This window comes from Ranitomeya variabilis, chromosome 7 (genome assembly GCF_051348905.1).
Source record: "Ranitomeya variabilis isolate aRanVar5 chromosome 7, aRanVar5.hap1, whole genome shotgun sequence".
NCBI lineage: Eukaryota > Metazoa > Chordata > Amphibia > Anura > Dendrobatidae > Ranitomeya > Ranitomeya variabilis.
Window position 1 is genome coordinate 67,161,323 of NC_135238.1, and position 14,334 is coordinate 67,175,656.

At 45.7% G+C, this 14,334-nt stretch overlaps 1 protein-coding gene across 2 annotated transcripts in view; it reads left to right on the forward strand.

Moving 5' to 3' along the window:
• Nucleotides 1-13,153, forward strand: part of USP7 (ubiquitin specific peptidase 7) — a 76,670-nt gene extending 63,517 nt beyond the window's left edge. For both annotated transcript variants that reach the window (XM_077275222.1, XM_077275221.1), the window contains exons 23-31: nucleotides 992-1,059; nucleotides 1,362-1,470; nucleotides 1,554-1,631; nucleotides 2,189-2,289; nucleotides 7,736-7,835; nucleotides 7,997-8,116; nucleotides 8,254-8,325; nucleotides 10,213-10,303; nucleotides 12,287-13,153. In XM_077275222.1, the coding sequence (XP_077131337.1) occupies nucleotides 992-1,059; nucleotides 1,362-1,470; nucleotides 1,554-1,631; nucleotides 2,189-2,289; nucleotides 7,736-7,835; nucleotides 7,997-8,116; nucleotides 8,254-8,325; nucleotides 10,213-10,303; nucleotides 12,287-12,393 (846 nt within the window). In that variant the 3' untranslated portion in view covers nucleotides 12,394-13,153. The remainder of the gene's footprint in view (nucleotides 1-991; nucleotides 1,060-1,361; nucleotides 1,471-1,553; nucleotides 1,632-2,188; nucleotides 2,290-7,735; nucleotides 7,836-7,996; nucleotides 8,117-8,253; nucleotides 8,326-10,212; nucleotides 10,304-12,286) is intronic.
• The last annotated feature ends 1,181 nt before the right edge of the window (nucleotides 13,154-14,334 follow it).

Consider the following 14,334-nt stretch of genomic DNA (forward strand, 5'->3'; position numbering starts at 1 on the left):
GGAAAGTTCTGAAATGTCCTGTAAAAGTCTGTTCTGTTCCTGATCTAAGGATCTCAGCCTTTAGTTGAGATGAATCTGTGCTGCACTTTATGTACATGCTCAGTAGTGATCGGGGCTGTTGGGCTGGAGTCATGGAGATGAATCTGTGCTGCACTTTATGTACATGCTTAGTAGTGACCAGGGCTGGGGAGCTGTAGATGAGATGAATTTGTGCTGCACTTTATGTACATGCTCAGTAGTGACCAGGGCTGGGGAGTTGTAGACGAGATGAATCTGTGCTGAACTTTATGTACATGCTCAGTAGTGTTCTGGGCTGTGGAGCCGGAGGTTTGGCTTACCGACTCCACAGCCTTGCTTGTGACCTTGGCTGTGTTCACACGGTACACAGGACCTTGCTTCTGTGCCCAGATGATATGCTATGATTGTGCGAGAAATCCCTTAATAAAGATTATCCAGGCTAGATCTAAATTTCTGCAGGCACTCAATAGCTGCAGGTTGGCAAGGGCTGACAGTGTGCATTATGCGCACTGTCAGGATCCTGATAATTGCCAGATTGAGTGTGTGGTCATGGGGCTGCCATTATTCAGTCTACTTTCTGGCAGTCTTTTGCCAACTAGTTTCTGATCTGCTTCTCTCGTCTTTGGATTAGAAACTCTCAACATTGATGGAAGCAGAGGAGAATCTAGTTGCCACATGACCCTAATATGCAGGTCACATTCTGCTGGCTTGATCTGGTAGTGATGGCAGAAATTTGACTCAAGCCTGAAAAAAGCCCTTTTTAAGGTTTTATAACCAAGCTATAGAGCCCTTTCATTGGGGAATCAGAGGGTGGTCTAATATCGAACACCAGTGCAATGTTCTTCCACGACTGACTTATTAGAAAATCATGGAAGTTAGGTTTCCTGTGAAAGTCTGACTGGTGTTTAAGTTTCTATTTGTCTTTCTTTCGTAGTTTGGCGAATGAAACCCTGTCTAAATGACTGTTTTTCAGGTTGCAAAAACTGTTGCCCAGAGGCTGAACACTGATCCCATGCTTCTACAGTTTTTTAAATCTCAAGGGTAAGTTCCATGGATGGCGAGGTTGGCACAGATGAAGGCCGTGTTCTCCGGGTTATACACGCCGTTCATAGGCATCGTCTAGCCTTACGTTACACAGGATATATGGCTGCCAACAGTAAACTGCTGGAAACTGTATCTCTGCCTCCAGATTCGAGTAAACCATAGCTGGGAATCGCATGGTTTTGTCTTAATAAATAACCCTAAGCCTTAGATTTGGTAGCATGTGATTGATACACAAGGTGTCATACGGACTTCTTAGCCACTATAATTGAGGGCTCCCACTTACAACTGAATGTTTGCAGTTACAGGGATGGTCCTGGGAACCCTCTTAGGCATAACTACGAAGGAACTTTACGGGACCTTCTGCAATTCTTCAAGCCTAGGCAACCCAAGAAACTCTATTATCAGCAGGTATGTAGTCCTATAGAAGACGAGCTATATCCTGGGCTGGAACATTGGCGATTGGTGTGACTTACATTATACTTTTCTTCCAGCTGAAAATGAAGATTACAGACTTTGAAAACAGGAGGAGCTTCAAATGTATATGGCTGAATAGCCAGTTTAGAGAAGAGGTACGTATTCCTTTTTCTTACCATCACTTCATAAGATGAGAGGATGTTAACTGTGATCACAGGGATGTGGTGCTGCACTTGGCTTCCTGCAGATGGCGCCACTGTCACCTGCTGTGCAGGGAGCTGCAGTGTGGCTATGATCAAAGAGAAAGGGGCCCGCTGTAGTTCCTGCACTGCAGGGTGGACAGGACCGCCACTGTGAAAGCAGGAGACGGCTGTACAGCACTGCAGCGCACAAGGTCACCCCTTCAGCAAACCCAGACCTGGCATAGAAGCTGCATATGGCTACCAGGTGCCATTCTTTTGATACAGGTTCTAGTGGCTGTCACACACAACTGAGGTCGTAGTGTTTATTACAGCGCTTCAGTCTCAATAGAAAACCCCTGCACTATAGATTTATTTTTAATGGTTAAATAAACGAAGTGTAGGAAGTCAGCCATAATTCTCCCAACTGTTAGTACAATATACATGACACTGAATTCTAGAATTGCCATTCTATCACCAACGTGTGCTCACAGCCTAATTGTTCTGATTTCTTTTCTCGCCCATGTACACAGGAAATAACACTATACCCAGACAAGCACGGTTGTGTAAGAGACCTTCTAGAAGAATGTAAGCGAGCAGTTGAACTCTCTGAGAAGGGGTCTGGTAAATTGAGGTAAGTTACTTGGTACTTTTTATTTTTTTTCATTAATTGACTAACAAATTACTTCTGGGAAAAAAGAGAAAACGTTATTAAAAGTGTTGGTTACACTAAGGACACTGACCATTGCCCGGGCTCTGCACCACTATGATATAAAGGTGCTGGCTACACTGGGGGCACTGACCATTGCCGGGTGCTGCACCACAATGATATAAAGGTGCTGGCTACACTGGGGGCACTGACCATTGCCCGGGCTCTGCACCACTATGATATAAAGGTGCTGGCTACACTGGGGGCACTGACCATTGCCCGGGCTCTGCACCACTATGATATAAAGGTGCTGGCTACACTGGGGGCACTGACCATTGCCGGGTGCTGCACCACAATGATATAAAGGTGCTGGCTACACTGGGGGCACTGACCATTGCCCGGGCTCTGCACCACTATGATATAAAGGTGCTGGCTACACTGGGGGCACTGACCATTGCCCGGGCTCTGCACCACTATGATATAAAGGTGCTGGCTACACTGGGGGCACTGACCATTGCCCGGGCTCTGCACCACTATGATATAAAGGTGCTGGCTACACTGGGGGCACTGACCATTGCCCGGGCTCTGCACCACTATGATATAAAGGTGCTGGCTACACTGGGGACACTGACCATTGCCGGGTGCTGCACCACAATGATATAAAGGTACTGGGGGCACTGACCATTGCCCGGGCTCTGCACCACTATGATATAAAGGTGCTGGCTACACTGGGGGCACTGACCATTGCCCGGGCTCTGCACCACTATGATATAAAGGTGCTGGCTACACTGGGGGCACTGACCATTGCCCGGGCTCTGCACCACTATGATATAAAGGTGCTGGCTACACTGGGGGCACTGACCATTGCCCGGGCTCTGCACCACTATGATATAAAGGTGCTGGCTACACTGGGGGCACTGACCATTGCCCGGGCTCTGCACTACTATGATATAAAGGTGCTGGCTACACTGGGGGCACTGACCATTGCCCGGGCTCTGCACCACTATGATATAAAGGTGCTGGCTACACTGGGGGTACTGACCATTGCCGGGTGCTGCACCACTATGATATAAAGGTGCTGGCTACACTGGGGGCACTGACCATTGCCGGGTGCTGCACCACTATGATATAAAGGTGCTGGCTACACTGGGGGCACTGACCATTGCTGGGTGCTGCACCACTATGACATAAAGGTGCTGGCTACACTGGGGGCACTGACCATTGCCGAGTGCTGCACCACTATGACATAAAGGTGCTGGCTACACTGGGGGCACTGACCATTGCCCGGGCTCTGCACCACTATGATATAAAGGTGCTGGCTACACTGGGGGCACTGACCATTGCCCGGGCTCTGCACTACTATGATATAAAGGTGCTGGCTACACTGGGGGCACTGACCATTGCCCGGGCTCTGCACCACTATGATATAAAGGTGCTGGCTACACTGGGGGTACTGACCATTGCCGGGTGCTGCACCACTATGATATAAAGGTGCTGGCTACACTGGGGGCACTGACCATTGCCCGGGCTCTGCACCACTATGATATAAAGGTGCTGGCTACACTGGGGGCACTGACCATTGCCCGGGCTCTGCACCACTATGATTTAAAGGTGCTGGCTACACTGGGGGCACTGACCATTGCCGGGTGCTGCACCACTATGATATAAAGGTGCTGGCTACACTGGGGGCACTGACCATTGCCCGGGCTCTGCACTACTATGATATAAAGGTGCTGGCTACACTGGGGGCACTGACCATTGCCCGGGCTCTGCACCACTATGATATAAAGGTGCTGGCTACACTGGGGGTACTGACCATTGCCGGGTGCTGCACCACTATGATATAAAGGTGCTGGCTACACTGGGGGCACTGACCATTGCCCGGGCTCTGCACCACTATGATATAAAGGTGCTGGCTACACTGGGGGCACTGACCATTGCCGGGTGCTGCACCACTATGATATAAAGGTGCTGGCTACACTGGGGGCACTGACCATTGCCGGGTGCTGCACCAGCATCAAGTGCTCTCCACCATTGTGTGGATATAAAGTAGAACGTGGTGTTCTCTGTAAAGGGAATCTGTCATCACTTTACCTAACCACAGACAATGGGACTGATGGCGACCGGCTCCTTCAGTACAGACATGGTACGCTCTGGATAGATCCCTATCTGGCATCTTATAATCATGATGCCCTCTGGATAGTTCCCTATCTGGCCCCTCATTACAGGCATGGTGCTCTCTGGATAATCCCCATCTGGCCGCTCATTACAGGCATGGTGCTCTCTGGATAGATCCCTATCTGGCCCCTCAGTACAGGCATGGGGCTCTCTGGATAATCCCCATCTGGCCCCTCAGTACAGGCATGGTGCTCTCTGGATAGATCCCTATCTGGCCCCTCAGTACAGGCATGGGGCTCTCTGGATAATCCCCATCTGGCCCCTCAGTACAGGCATGGGGCTCTCTGGATAATCCCCATCTGGCCGCTCATTACAGGCATGGTGCTCTCTGGATAGATCCCTATCTGGCCCCTCAGTACAGGCATGGGGCTCTCTGGATAATCCCCATCTGGCCCCTCAGTACAGGCATGGGGCTCTCTGGATAATCCCCATCTGGCCCCTCAGTACAGGCATGGTGCTCTCTGGATAGATCCCTATCTGGCCCCTCAGTACAGGCATGGGGCTCTCTGGATAATCCCCATCTGGCCCCTCAGTACAGGCATGGGGCTCTCTGGATAATCCCCATCTGGCCGCTCATTACAGGCATGGTGCTCTCTGGATAGATCCCTATCTGGCCCCTCAGTACAGGCATGGGGCTCTCTGGATAATCCCCATCTGGCCCCTCAGTACAGGCATGGGGCTCTCTGGATAATCCCCATCTGGCCCCTCAGTACAGGCATGGTGCTCTCTGGATAATAATAATAATCTTTATTTATATAGCGCCAACATATTCCGCAGCGCTTTACAGTTTAACAGTTTCAAACAACAATCATAGGTAACAATGTTAACAATACAACAATAAAGCAAAATAAGACGACACTGCTCGTGAGAGCTTACAATCTACAATGAGGTGGGGGAGATACAAAGTACAGGTGTGTATTTACAATGATGTATTTACAATGATGGTCCAGCCATCTTCAGGGGGTGGGGGGTAGATGAGATAGTGAATGGGCTGCACACACACACACACACACACACACACACACACACACACACACACACACACACACACACACACACATAAAATGACTGATTAGGGAACGTGATAGGCCGCTCTGAACAAATGAGTTTTGAGTGAGCGCCTAAAGCTATGCAAGTTGTGGATGGTCCTAATATCTTGGGGTAGAGCATTCCAGAGGATTGGCGAAGCACGGGAGAAGTCTTGGAGTCGGGAGTGGGAGGTACGGATTAGTGCAGAGGTTAGTCGAAAGTCATTTGCAGAGCGCAGCGGTCGGCTAGGCCAATAGACAATCCCCATCTGGCCCCTCAGTACAGGCATGGTGCTCTCTGGATAATCCCCATCTGGCCCCTCAGTACAGGCATGGTGCTCTCTGGATAGATCCCTATCTGGCCCCTCATTACAGGCATGGTGTTCTCTGGATAGATCCCTATCTGGTCCCTCATTACAGGCATGGTGTCCTCTGGATAGATCCCTATCTGGCCCCTCATTACAGGCATGGTGCCCTCTGAATAGATCCCTATCTGGTCCCTCATTACAGGCATGGTGTTCTCTGGATAGATCCCTATCTGGTCCCTCATTACAGGCATGGTGTCCTCTGGATAGATCCCTATCTGGCCCCTCATTACAGGCATGGTGTTCTCTGGATAGATCCCTATCTGGTCCCTCATTACAGGCATGGTGTCCTCTGGATAGATCCCTATCTGGCCCCTCATTACAGGCATGGTGTTCTCTGGATAGATCCCTATCTGGCCCCTCATTACAGGCATGGTGTTCTCTGGATAGATCCCTATCTGGCCCCTCATTACAGGCATGGTGTTCTCTGGATAGATCCCTATCTGGTCCCTCATTACAGGCATGGTGTCCTCTGGATAGATCCCTATCTGGCCCCTCATTACAGGCATGGTGTTCTCTGGATAGATCCCTATCTGGCCCCTCATTACAGGCATGGTGTTCTCTGGATAGATCCCTATCTGGTCCCTCATTACAGGCATGGTGTCCTCTGGATAGATCCCTATCTGGCCCCTCATTACAGGCATGGTGCCCTCTGAATAGATCCCTATCTGGTCCCTCATTACAGGCATGGTGGCCTCTAGATAGATCCCTATCTGGCCCCTCATTACAGGCATGGTGCTCTCTGGATAGATCCATATCTGGCCCCTCATTACAGGCATGGTGCTCTTTGGATAGATCCATATCTGGCCCCTCATTACAGGCATGGTGCTCTCTGGATAGATCCATATCTGGTCCCTCATTACAGGCATGGTGCTCTCTGGATAGATCCATATCTGGCCCCTCATTACAGGCATGGTGCCCTCTGGATAGATCCCTATCTGGTCCCTCGGTACAGGCATGGTGCTCTCTGGATAGATCCATATCTGGTCCCTCATTACAGGCATGGTGCTCTTTGGATAGATCCATATCTGGCCCCTCATTACAGGCATGGTGCTCTCTGGATAGATCCCTATCTGGCCCCTCATTACAGGCATGGTGCCCTCTGGATAGATCCCTATCTGGTCCCTCATTACAGGCATGGTGGCCTCTGGATAGATCCCTATCTGGTCCCTCATTACAGGCATGGTGGCCTCTAGATAGATCCCCATCTGGTCCCTCAGTACAGGCATGGTGGCCTCTAGATAGATCCCTATGTCTCATGTCTCATTAGTAGTATCTATGGTGAGTTTAGGCCTAAACCCACTGGAACTTCTTACATTCTTTCATTGCAAAATTTATGGTTTGTTTCTTGGCCCAAAAGTACTTGTAAAATGTCAACTGAATATTGGGGTGCCTTGTCAAAGGAAAGGGAGAAATTGCCCTTATAAAAGCTGACGTGACCTGATCATTGGTGACGCTTGGGGCTCATGTAGATGTCTGTGGAACACTGATCATGGACTGAAATGCACGGACCGCTTGCGGACTCCAGACTTGAGCATGACCACTTCATATAATTTTCTGAGGCTGTGGCACGCCGGTCAGGAGACCTGCGGCTGTCTGAGCACTACTGTCAGGCTGTGTTGCACGGATGTGTGCATGAGCCCTAAGCTTGTAAGTATGACACTGTTTCGGGAGTTGTACCATGGGGACAGGACAGTAAATATGCTTCTAGGTACTAGAAAACGTGTAAGGACCGAAGAGTCCTCAGCAATGGATGTGCACGACAGTCAACATTTTACCAACTGTTCACTATATTACATGTTTTCTAGAGCTGTGCCATTTTTTTGGGGATGACTTATTTTTCTAATTTTTCTCCTTAAGGCTGCTAGAAATTGTAAGCTACAAGATAATTGGTGTACATCAGGAGGAAGAACTACTAGAGTGCTTATCGCCTGCTACAAGTCGGACTTTTCGAATAGAGGTAATGTTGTAACAAGCTTTTCTTACTTTTATGCCGGTGTTCACATGTCACATACATGGCAGGGTTTCTGTCCAAACATCAGAATAGGCTTATTTAGACAGACAGAATCAGTGTGGCACCACCTATGTAATCAGGATGTTATTTTCTTGGTCATATTGCAGGAAATTCCTTCGGACCAGGTGGACATCGATAAGGAGAGTGGCATGCTCATTGCTGTGGCACATTTTCACAAGGAGGTGTTTGGCACATTTGGGATCCCATTTTTGCTTAGGATACAGCAGGTATGCCACAGTGTCATTTCTCACTGTTGTATTTGATTCCGCAATATTCGTGGCTGAAATATTCTCTTGTAAGACTATCATCAGTTATCATTATGGCACTGACATTGTTGTAAAGCTCATGTATATTTTTTCTTTAGGGTGAGGCATTCAGAGAGGTGATGAAGCGGATTCAGGCCATGCTGGAAATTCAAGAGAAAGAATTCGAAAAGGTACACATGGGTGTAAAATCCACCAAGGGGATGCGGAGTGCCTCCAGGCTTTACTCCAATCGCCTAGTTGGATTGGCTCGGCTGTCCATACTGAGAGTAAATAGCTGTGCTCCCTGCGATCTAGTTTTTCTGGATTATGACAGCATGGGGAAAACGCCTTCTTAAATCATTAGTTTTAATAATTCTGTAATACGGTCTTGTAGGACAATTGACGACCAACAACGGTAGATTTACCCGTATTACCTACATACTGACCAACACGCTTAATGCCTTTAAACTACATATGTCGGTATTATTACTATTGTAACGAGTACGTGATCTTACACTGATGTAACTGGTACGTGATGCAGAAAGAATAACAAGGCTGCCGAGTCGTAGCTCGATGTTAATGTGGTCAGTCAAAATTTACAGATTCCAGATCGAGCACCAAAGTTAACCCCTTCACGACCTGGCCCTTTTGCGTTTTTGTTTTTCGCTCCCCTCCTTCTCAGAGCCATAACTTTTTTATTTTTCCTTCAATTTGGCCATGTGAGGGCTTGTTTTTTGCGGGACAAGTTGCACTTTTGAACGACACCATTGGTTTTAGCATGTGGTGTACTAGAAAACAGGAAAAAAGTTCCAAGTGCAGTGAAACTGCAAAAAAAGTGCAATCCCACACTTGTTTTTTGTTTGGCTTTTTTGCTAGGTTCACTAAATGCTAAAACTAACCTGCCAGTATGATTCTCCTGGTCATTATTAATTCATAGACACCAAACATGTCTAGGTTTCGTTTTATCTAAGTGGTAAAAAAAAAATTCCAACCTTTGCTAAAAAAAAAAAAAAAAAATTGAGCCATTTTCCGATACCCGTAGTGTCTCCATTTTTCGTGATCTGGGGTCAGGTGAGGGCTTATTTTTTGCGTGCCGAGCTGACGTTTTTATTGATACCATTTTGGTGCAGATACGTTCTTTTTATCGCCCGTTATTGCATTTTAATGCAATGTTGCGGCGACCAAAAGCCGCCTTTTAGCGATCAGGTTAATGCTTTCTTTTTTTTTATTGATCAGACGATTCTGAATGCGGCAATATGAAATGTGTAGGTTTGATTTTTTTTTTTTTATTATTGTTTTATTTTGAGAGGGGCGAAAGGGGATTTAAACTTTTTATAATTTTTTTTTTTTTTTTCTTTTCATATTTTTTTTAACTTTTTTTTTTTTATACTTTTGCCATGCTTCAATAGCCTCCATGGGAGGCTAGAAGCTAGCATAGCCAGATCGGCTCTGCTACATAGGAGCGATGCTCAGATCGCTCCTATGTAGCTGATTTACAGGCTTGCTATGAGCGCCGACCACAGGGTGGCGCTCACAGCAGGCCAGCATCAGTAACCATTGAGTTCTCAAGGACCTCTATGGTTACTATGCAGACACATCGTTGACCCCCGATCATGTGACGGGGTCGTCGATGCGCGTATTTCCGGCCCGATGGCCGGAAGCGCTGGTTAAATGCTGCCATCAGCATTTAACAGCGGCACTTAACTAGTTAATAGCGGCGGGTGAATCGCAATTTCACCCGCCGCTACTGTGCGCACATGTCAGCTGTTCAAAACAAATGACATGTCCCGGCTTTGAGGTGGGCTTAGCGCCGGAGCCCACATCAAAGCAGGGGATCCAACCTCCGCAGTAATAGTACGGCAGATTTCGTGAAGGGGTTAATATTTGGCTTTCATAGGAATTTAGGTAACATTATAAATATTATGTATAAAAAAAATAAGTGGTGCAGCAATGTTATCATTCAGCTTCAGTCAATATAGTAATTATTGGTCATTTATGAAGGAGCAAGGGTCTGCACCTTGGCCTACAGACTCCACGGACTCGTACTTGCTTACGGAGAACGTTTCTTCTTCTTGTAGTTCAAGTTTGCAATCGTAACGATGGGCCGACATCAGTACATAAACGAAGAGGACTATGAAGTGAACGTAAAGGACTTTGAGCCCCAGGCTGGTGAGTGTATTCGACAGCCAAAAAATAAAGTGCTGAACTGTACCTGAAGTCTGTTCTAAAGTGCGTATATTTTACTAGATTAGGCAGGAGCGAGCCACATAGCATTTATGTGCTAGAAAAGCGAAAACCGTTCTTGGCAGATTACTATGCCTAGAATAATGGTGATCACATCCATTGAGTGACCCCCTAAAATGAATCGTGTTATAGAAGAACTATTAACGTGGAGCCTGTAGCTTCCAAAGTGACTGTATACAACGTGGACACTTTGCTAATGAAATCAAGTCTCCCCAATGTTATCACCGACATCAGATCATTTACTTGAACTCTCTGCAGTTTCCATCCATTTATATTTTGGAAACCATTGGGTAAGAAACTGCAGACTGGTTCAAGTAAGTGTTAGCAACTTGACTATGCGGAGAGATGTAAATGTTTTTAGCTTTTTAAGGAACTTACAGGGAACCGGTCACCGCAGAAATGCTATTTACTTGCAGATATAGGGATAATTTGCATTACAATGCTTCCCGGCCGCCTTACTGAAAGTGTGGCTACCAGGAGACCATGAACGTATTTCCTTCCTGGAGCCGTTGTCTCAGTCATGGGGTGCACGGGGCAGCTACACTCGCTGTATTGTGGGCAGTTGCTGTAAGCACACCCAACAGCTGTGCTGCAGCGCTGTCTGAAACAGTGGTGAGGTCTTACAGCCGCTGCCCACAATATAGTGAGCGGTGAATGTGGCCGCCCCGTGTGCCCCATGACTGGTAGCTGGCTGCTTCTGGGAGGGCACAAGTTCATTTTTGCTTAATGGCCTCACTTTTAGTAAGGTGCCCAAGAGCATTCTATATTAACCTGCAGATCAACCCCATATCTGCAATTAAATGGCATTTTGCAAGTTAATCGGTTCCCTGTTACCAGATAAATTACACTTACTAAATCAATGTCGCCATTTTCAGGGCTGTGCTGGGTTAACTATATTGTATGTTTGGTCACTTTTTTTTTTTTGGGGGGGGGGGGGGGTGTATTTTGCTGGGCATGCTTCATCACCTGTCCCCTGGGTGTGTTAATTGTTAGATTAATATGGATCTCAATGCTGGTATTCACAATGATCACAAGCAAAGTGGACTTTTGCCCCCTATTCTCCCTTGACCTTACTACTGTACTTACAGGAGTTGTCTGGTCTTCTGATAAGTGTCTGCAGTCAATCTATGTGACTTCTGAATCCTTAGGGTATGTGCACACGTTGTGGATTTGGCCCTGCGGATCCGCAGCAGTTTTCCATGCATTGTACAGTACCATGTAAATGTATGGAAAACCAAATCCGCAGTGCCCCTTCTGCGGAAAATTCCACGTGGAAACGCTGCAGTTTATTTTCTGGAGCATGCCAATTCTTTGTGCGGATTCCGCTGTGTTTCACCTGTTCCATAATTTGAATCCGCAGGTGAAATCCTCATAAAAACCACACAAAATCCGCCATCTTCCCCTTCTATCGCTCCCTTCAGTCTCTGGCAGTTTGTAACCTGCCGCATCACAGCAGTGATTGCTGGAGCAGAGTCGGAGGCCACTGTTCAATACAAGTCAATGAGTCTCGCTCTATCTCTCCTAGACTTGTATTGAGTGCTTGGGCTATAACTTTTGAGTTCTGAACAGTCAGAAGTTGTGGCCACAAGTGCTGATAAAAGATGAAGACGGCAGGGGTAAGTATATGAACGGGGGCATTAGAAGCTCCACTCCAGCGCTGATTAAAATAAAAACACACTCTGGAGTGTCGCTTTATTGGAGCAGCAGTACACCGGTGGATAAACGTTCCATTTAATGCAGTCAGGAAATTGTATATATCCGTGTAGCTGTAAACTGTCAGGATAATGAATGGACGCAGGAGTGTTTAATACTGCACTTTTTTTACAGTCTCATCCCTGCATTAGCTGTGTTTGTGATTAAATTAATTTCTGGTTGTAAATGTCATCCTGTCTTGTAATCTTTCCTTAGGCAACATGGCTCATCCAAGGCCTTGGCTAGGGCTTGACCACTTCAACAAAGCCCCAAAGAGAAGCCGCTACACATACCTTGAGAAAGCAATTAAGATCCATAACTGACTCACCGTAACCAAGTTTATCCAAACCAAGGGACATATAAATGTGTGTGTGTGTGCACCTTTCTAACAAAGCTAGAACTTTGGTACACGTGCACTATGTTTGAAGTCTACAGCAAGAAGATTTGCTGCTGATGTTAATTTTATTTTGTTGAGGCTGTTCCGTTTGGCTTCTCTGTATCTATTGACTGCCCTTTTCGAGGAAAATGAAGGTGTTTTTATAAAGCTTGAATGCCAATGTAATATTTTATGGTAGCTGTAAAGCAAGACAGAAAAAAGGAGGATTTGGGGAAAAATGTAGGCGAACAAAGGATCTGGCCCAATTTGTTCCTAGATGTTCTATTATGTGAGGCATAAGATGGCTGGCTGCACGCTGACCCTGGTGTTCCTATCAACCGTCATTGCAGCAAAGCTCTTATGTTTCCATCGACAACAAGTTTCCTCCCTTTAAATTTCATCCTTGTGCATTTGTAAATTCAGAAACCCTCACTTCAATAAATAGCAATCTCTACTTCATCGTGTACTTTGTTGGCACTTTTTTGGCAAACGTCAGATTCCCAGCGCACAATATTCTCAATTATCTCCTTTTATTTGGCAAAGCTGTCAATCAGATCAAATCATAAGAGTTGCTGGAAATAATCCAGGGGTCCCCTGCTGTCTGCTCACCACGCAGAAATGCATCCAAACTTGGGTGCAAAAATAATAGATTCTATGTATACCCACTCGTGTGTGTGTATATATAGCTTTTGACGCTGATTGAAAAACACCATTTTCATTAACGCCTTGAGCACAGAGGGCATGCTCACTAGTGTTTAGTAGGATAACTTTGTACAAAAACTACAGACCTAAAATGTATATTTAATGAACATGTACAAATTAACACATGGAGGTTCATATTGTTGGTTGAGTCTCAGTCTTTCACTGATGTTGATATTCTTGTGTGTAGTTTTATTTCCTATTAGTTTTTCCTCCTTTATTTTATTTTTTCTATTTTTTTTTTTATTTCATTTTTTTTTTCTTTCCCATCTCTTGGTTTTTCCTCCCACAACACATAAGGACAGAAGCGTGTCTAGTTTGAGTGCGGTAAATAGGTTACAGCCATTCAAGAATAATTTTACTTTGTTTCTGGTCTTTTACTTTTCTCCCGTTAGCAGCAGTGTACAACTCTACCTGTATATTGCCTTTTTTTGCTGGAAAATGTTGTCTGTTGAATAAAAGTTTTCTATAAAAAAAACAAAAACAAACTATGATTTCTGTGAATGATATACACTTTAGGCGCCACTTGGAGTTACTGTATTCTGCCGCGTTAGTCAGAGCATTCTAAGCCCTTGGTGACCAAGCCCAATTTTTACAAATCTAGCGTGTCCCCCTCTATATGTTAATAATGCTGGAGTGTTAAAACTTATCCAAGTAGTTCTTGGATTGATTTTTTTTTTAAATAACACATTTTACTTTGGTAAGTAGTAATAAATTTAGGTAAGTGTTTATATAAAAAAAAACAAAAAACAGAAATTTGGGAAAATTTAAGATTTCCAATATTTCAATTTTGAAAGGGGTTGTCCACGTCTCATACCCCATACCTGTGGCCGGTCGTCAAAGGAGAACGTTGTTTCTGCTGTAACATCGCTGCGTATAGCACAAGCAGTTTGATGATCGCATCTTTAGGTTCCCTATTGGGGCTAGCAAGAACAGTAAAAATGGGGGGGGGGGTTAAAAAAGTAAATAAATGAAACACCCCAATCCCCCAGAAAAATTTCATTTTGCCCCACTCCCCCATTGAAGATAAAAATATTAATAAAAATACACATGTGGTATCACTATGAACAGTCCAATCTATCAGAATATAAAAACAATTAACCAGATCGGTAAATATCGTCAATGGAAAAGAATCAGGAATGCCAAGATTGCAGTGATGTCATCAGTAACTTTAGGCCTTTTGGAGATC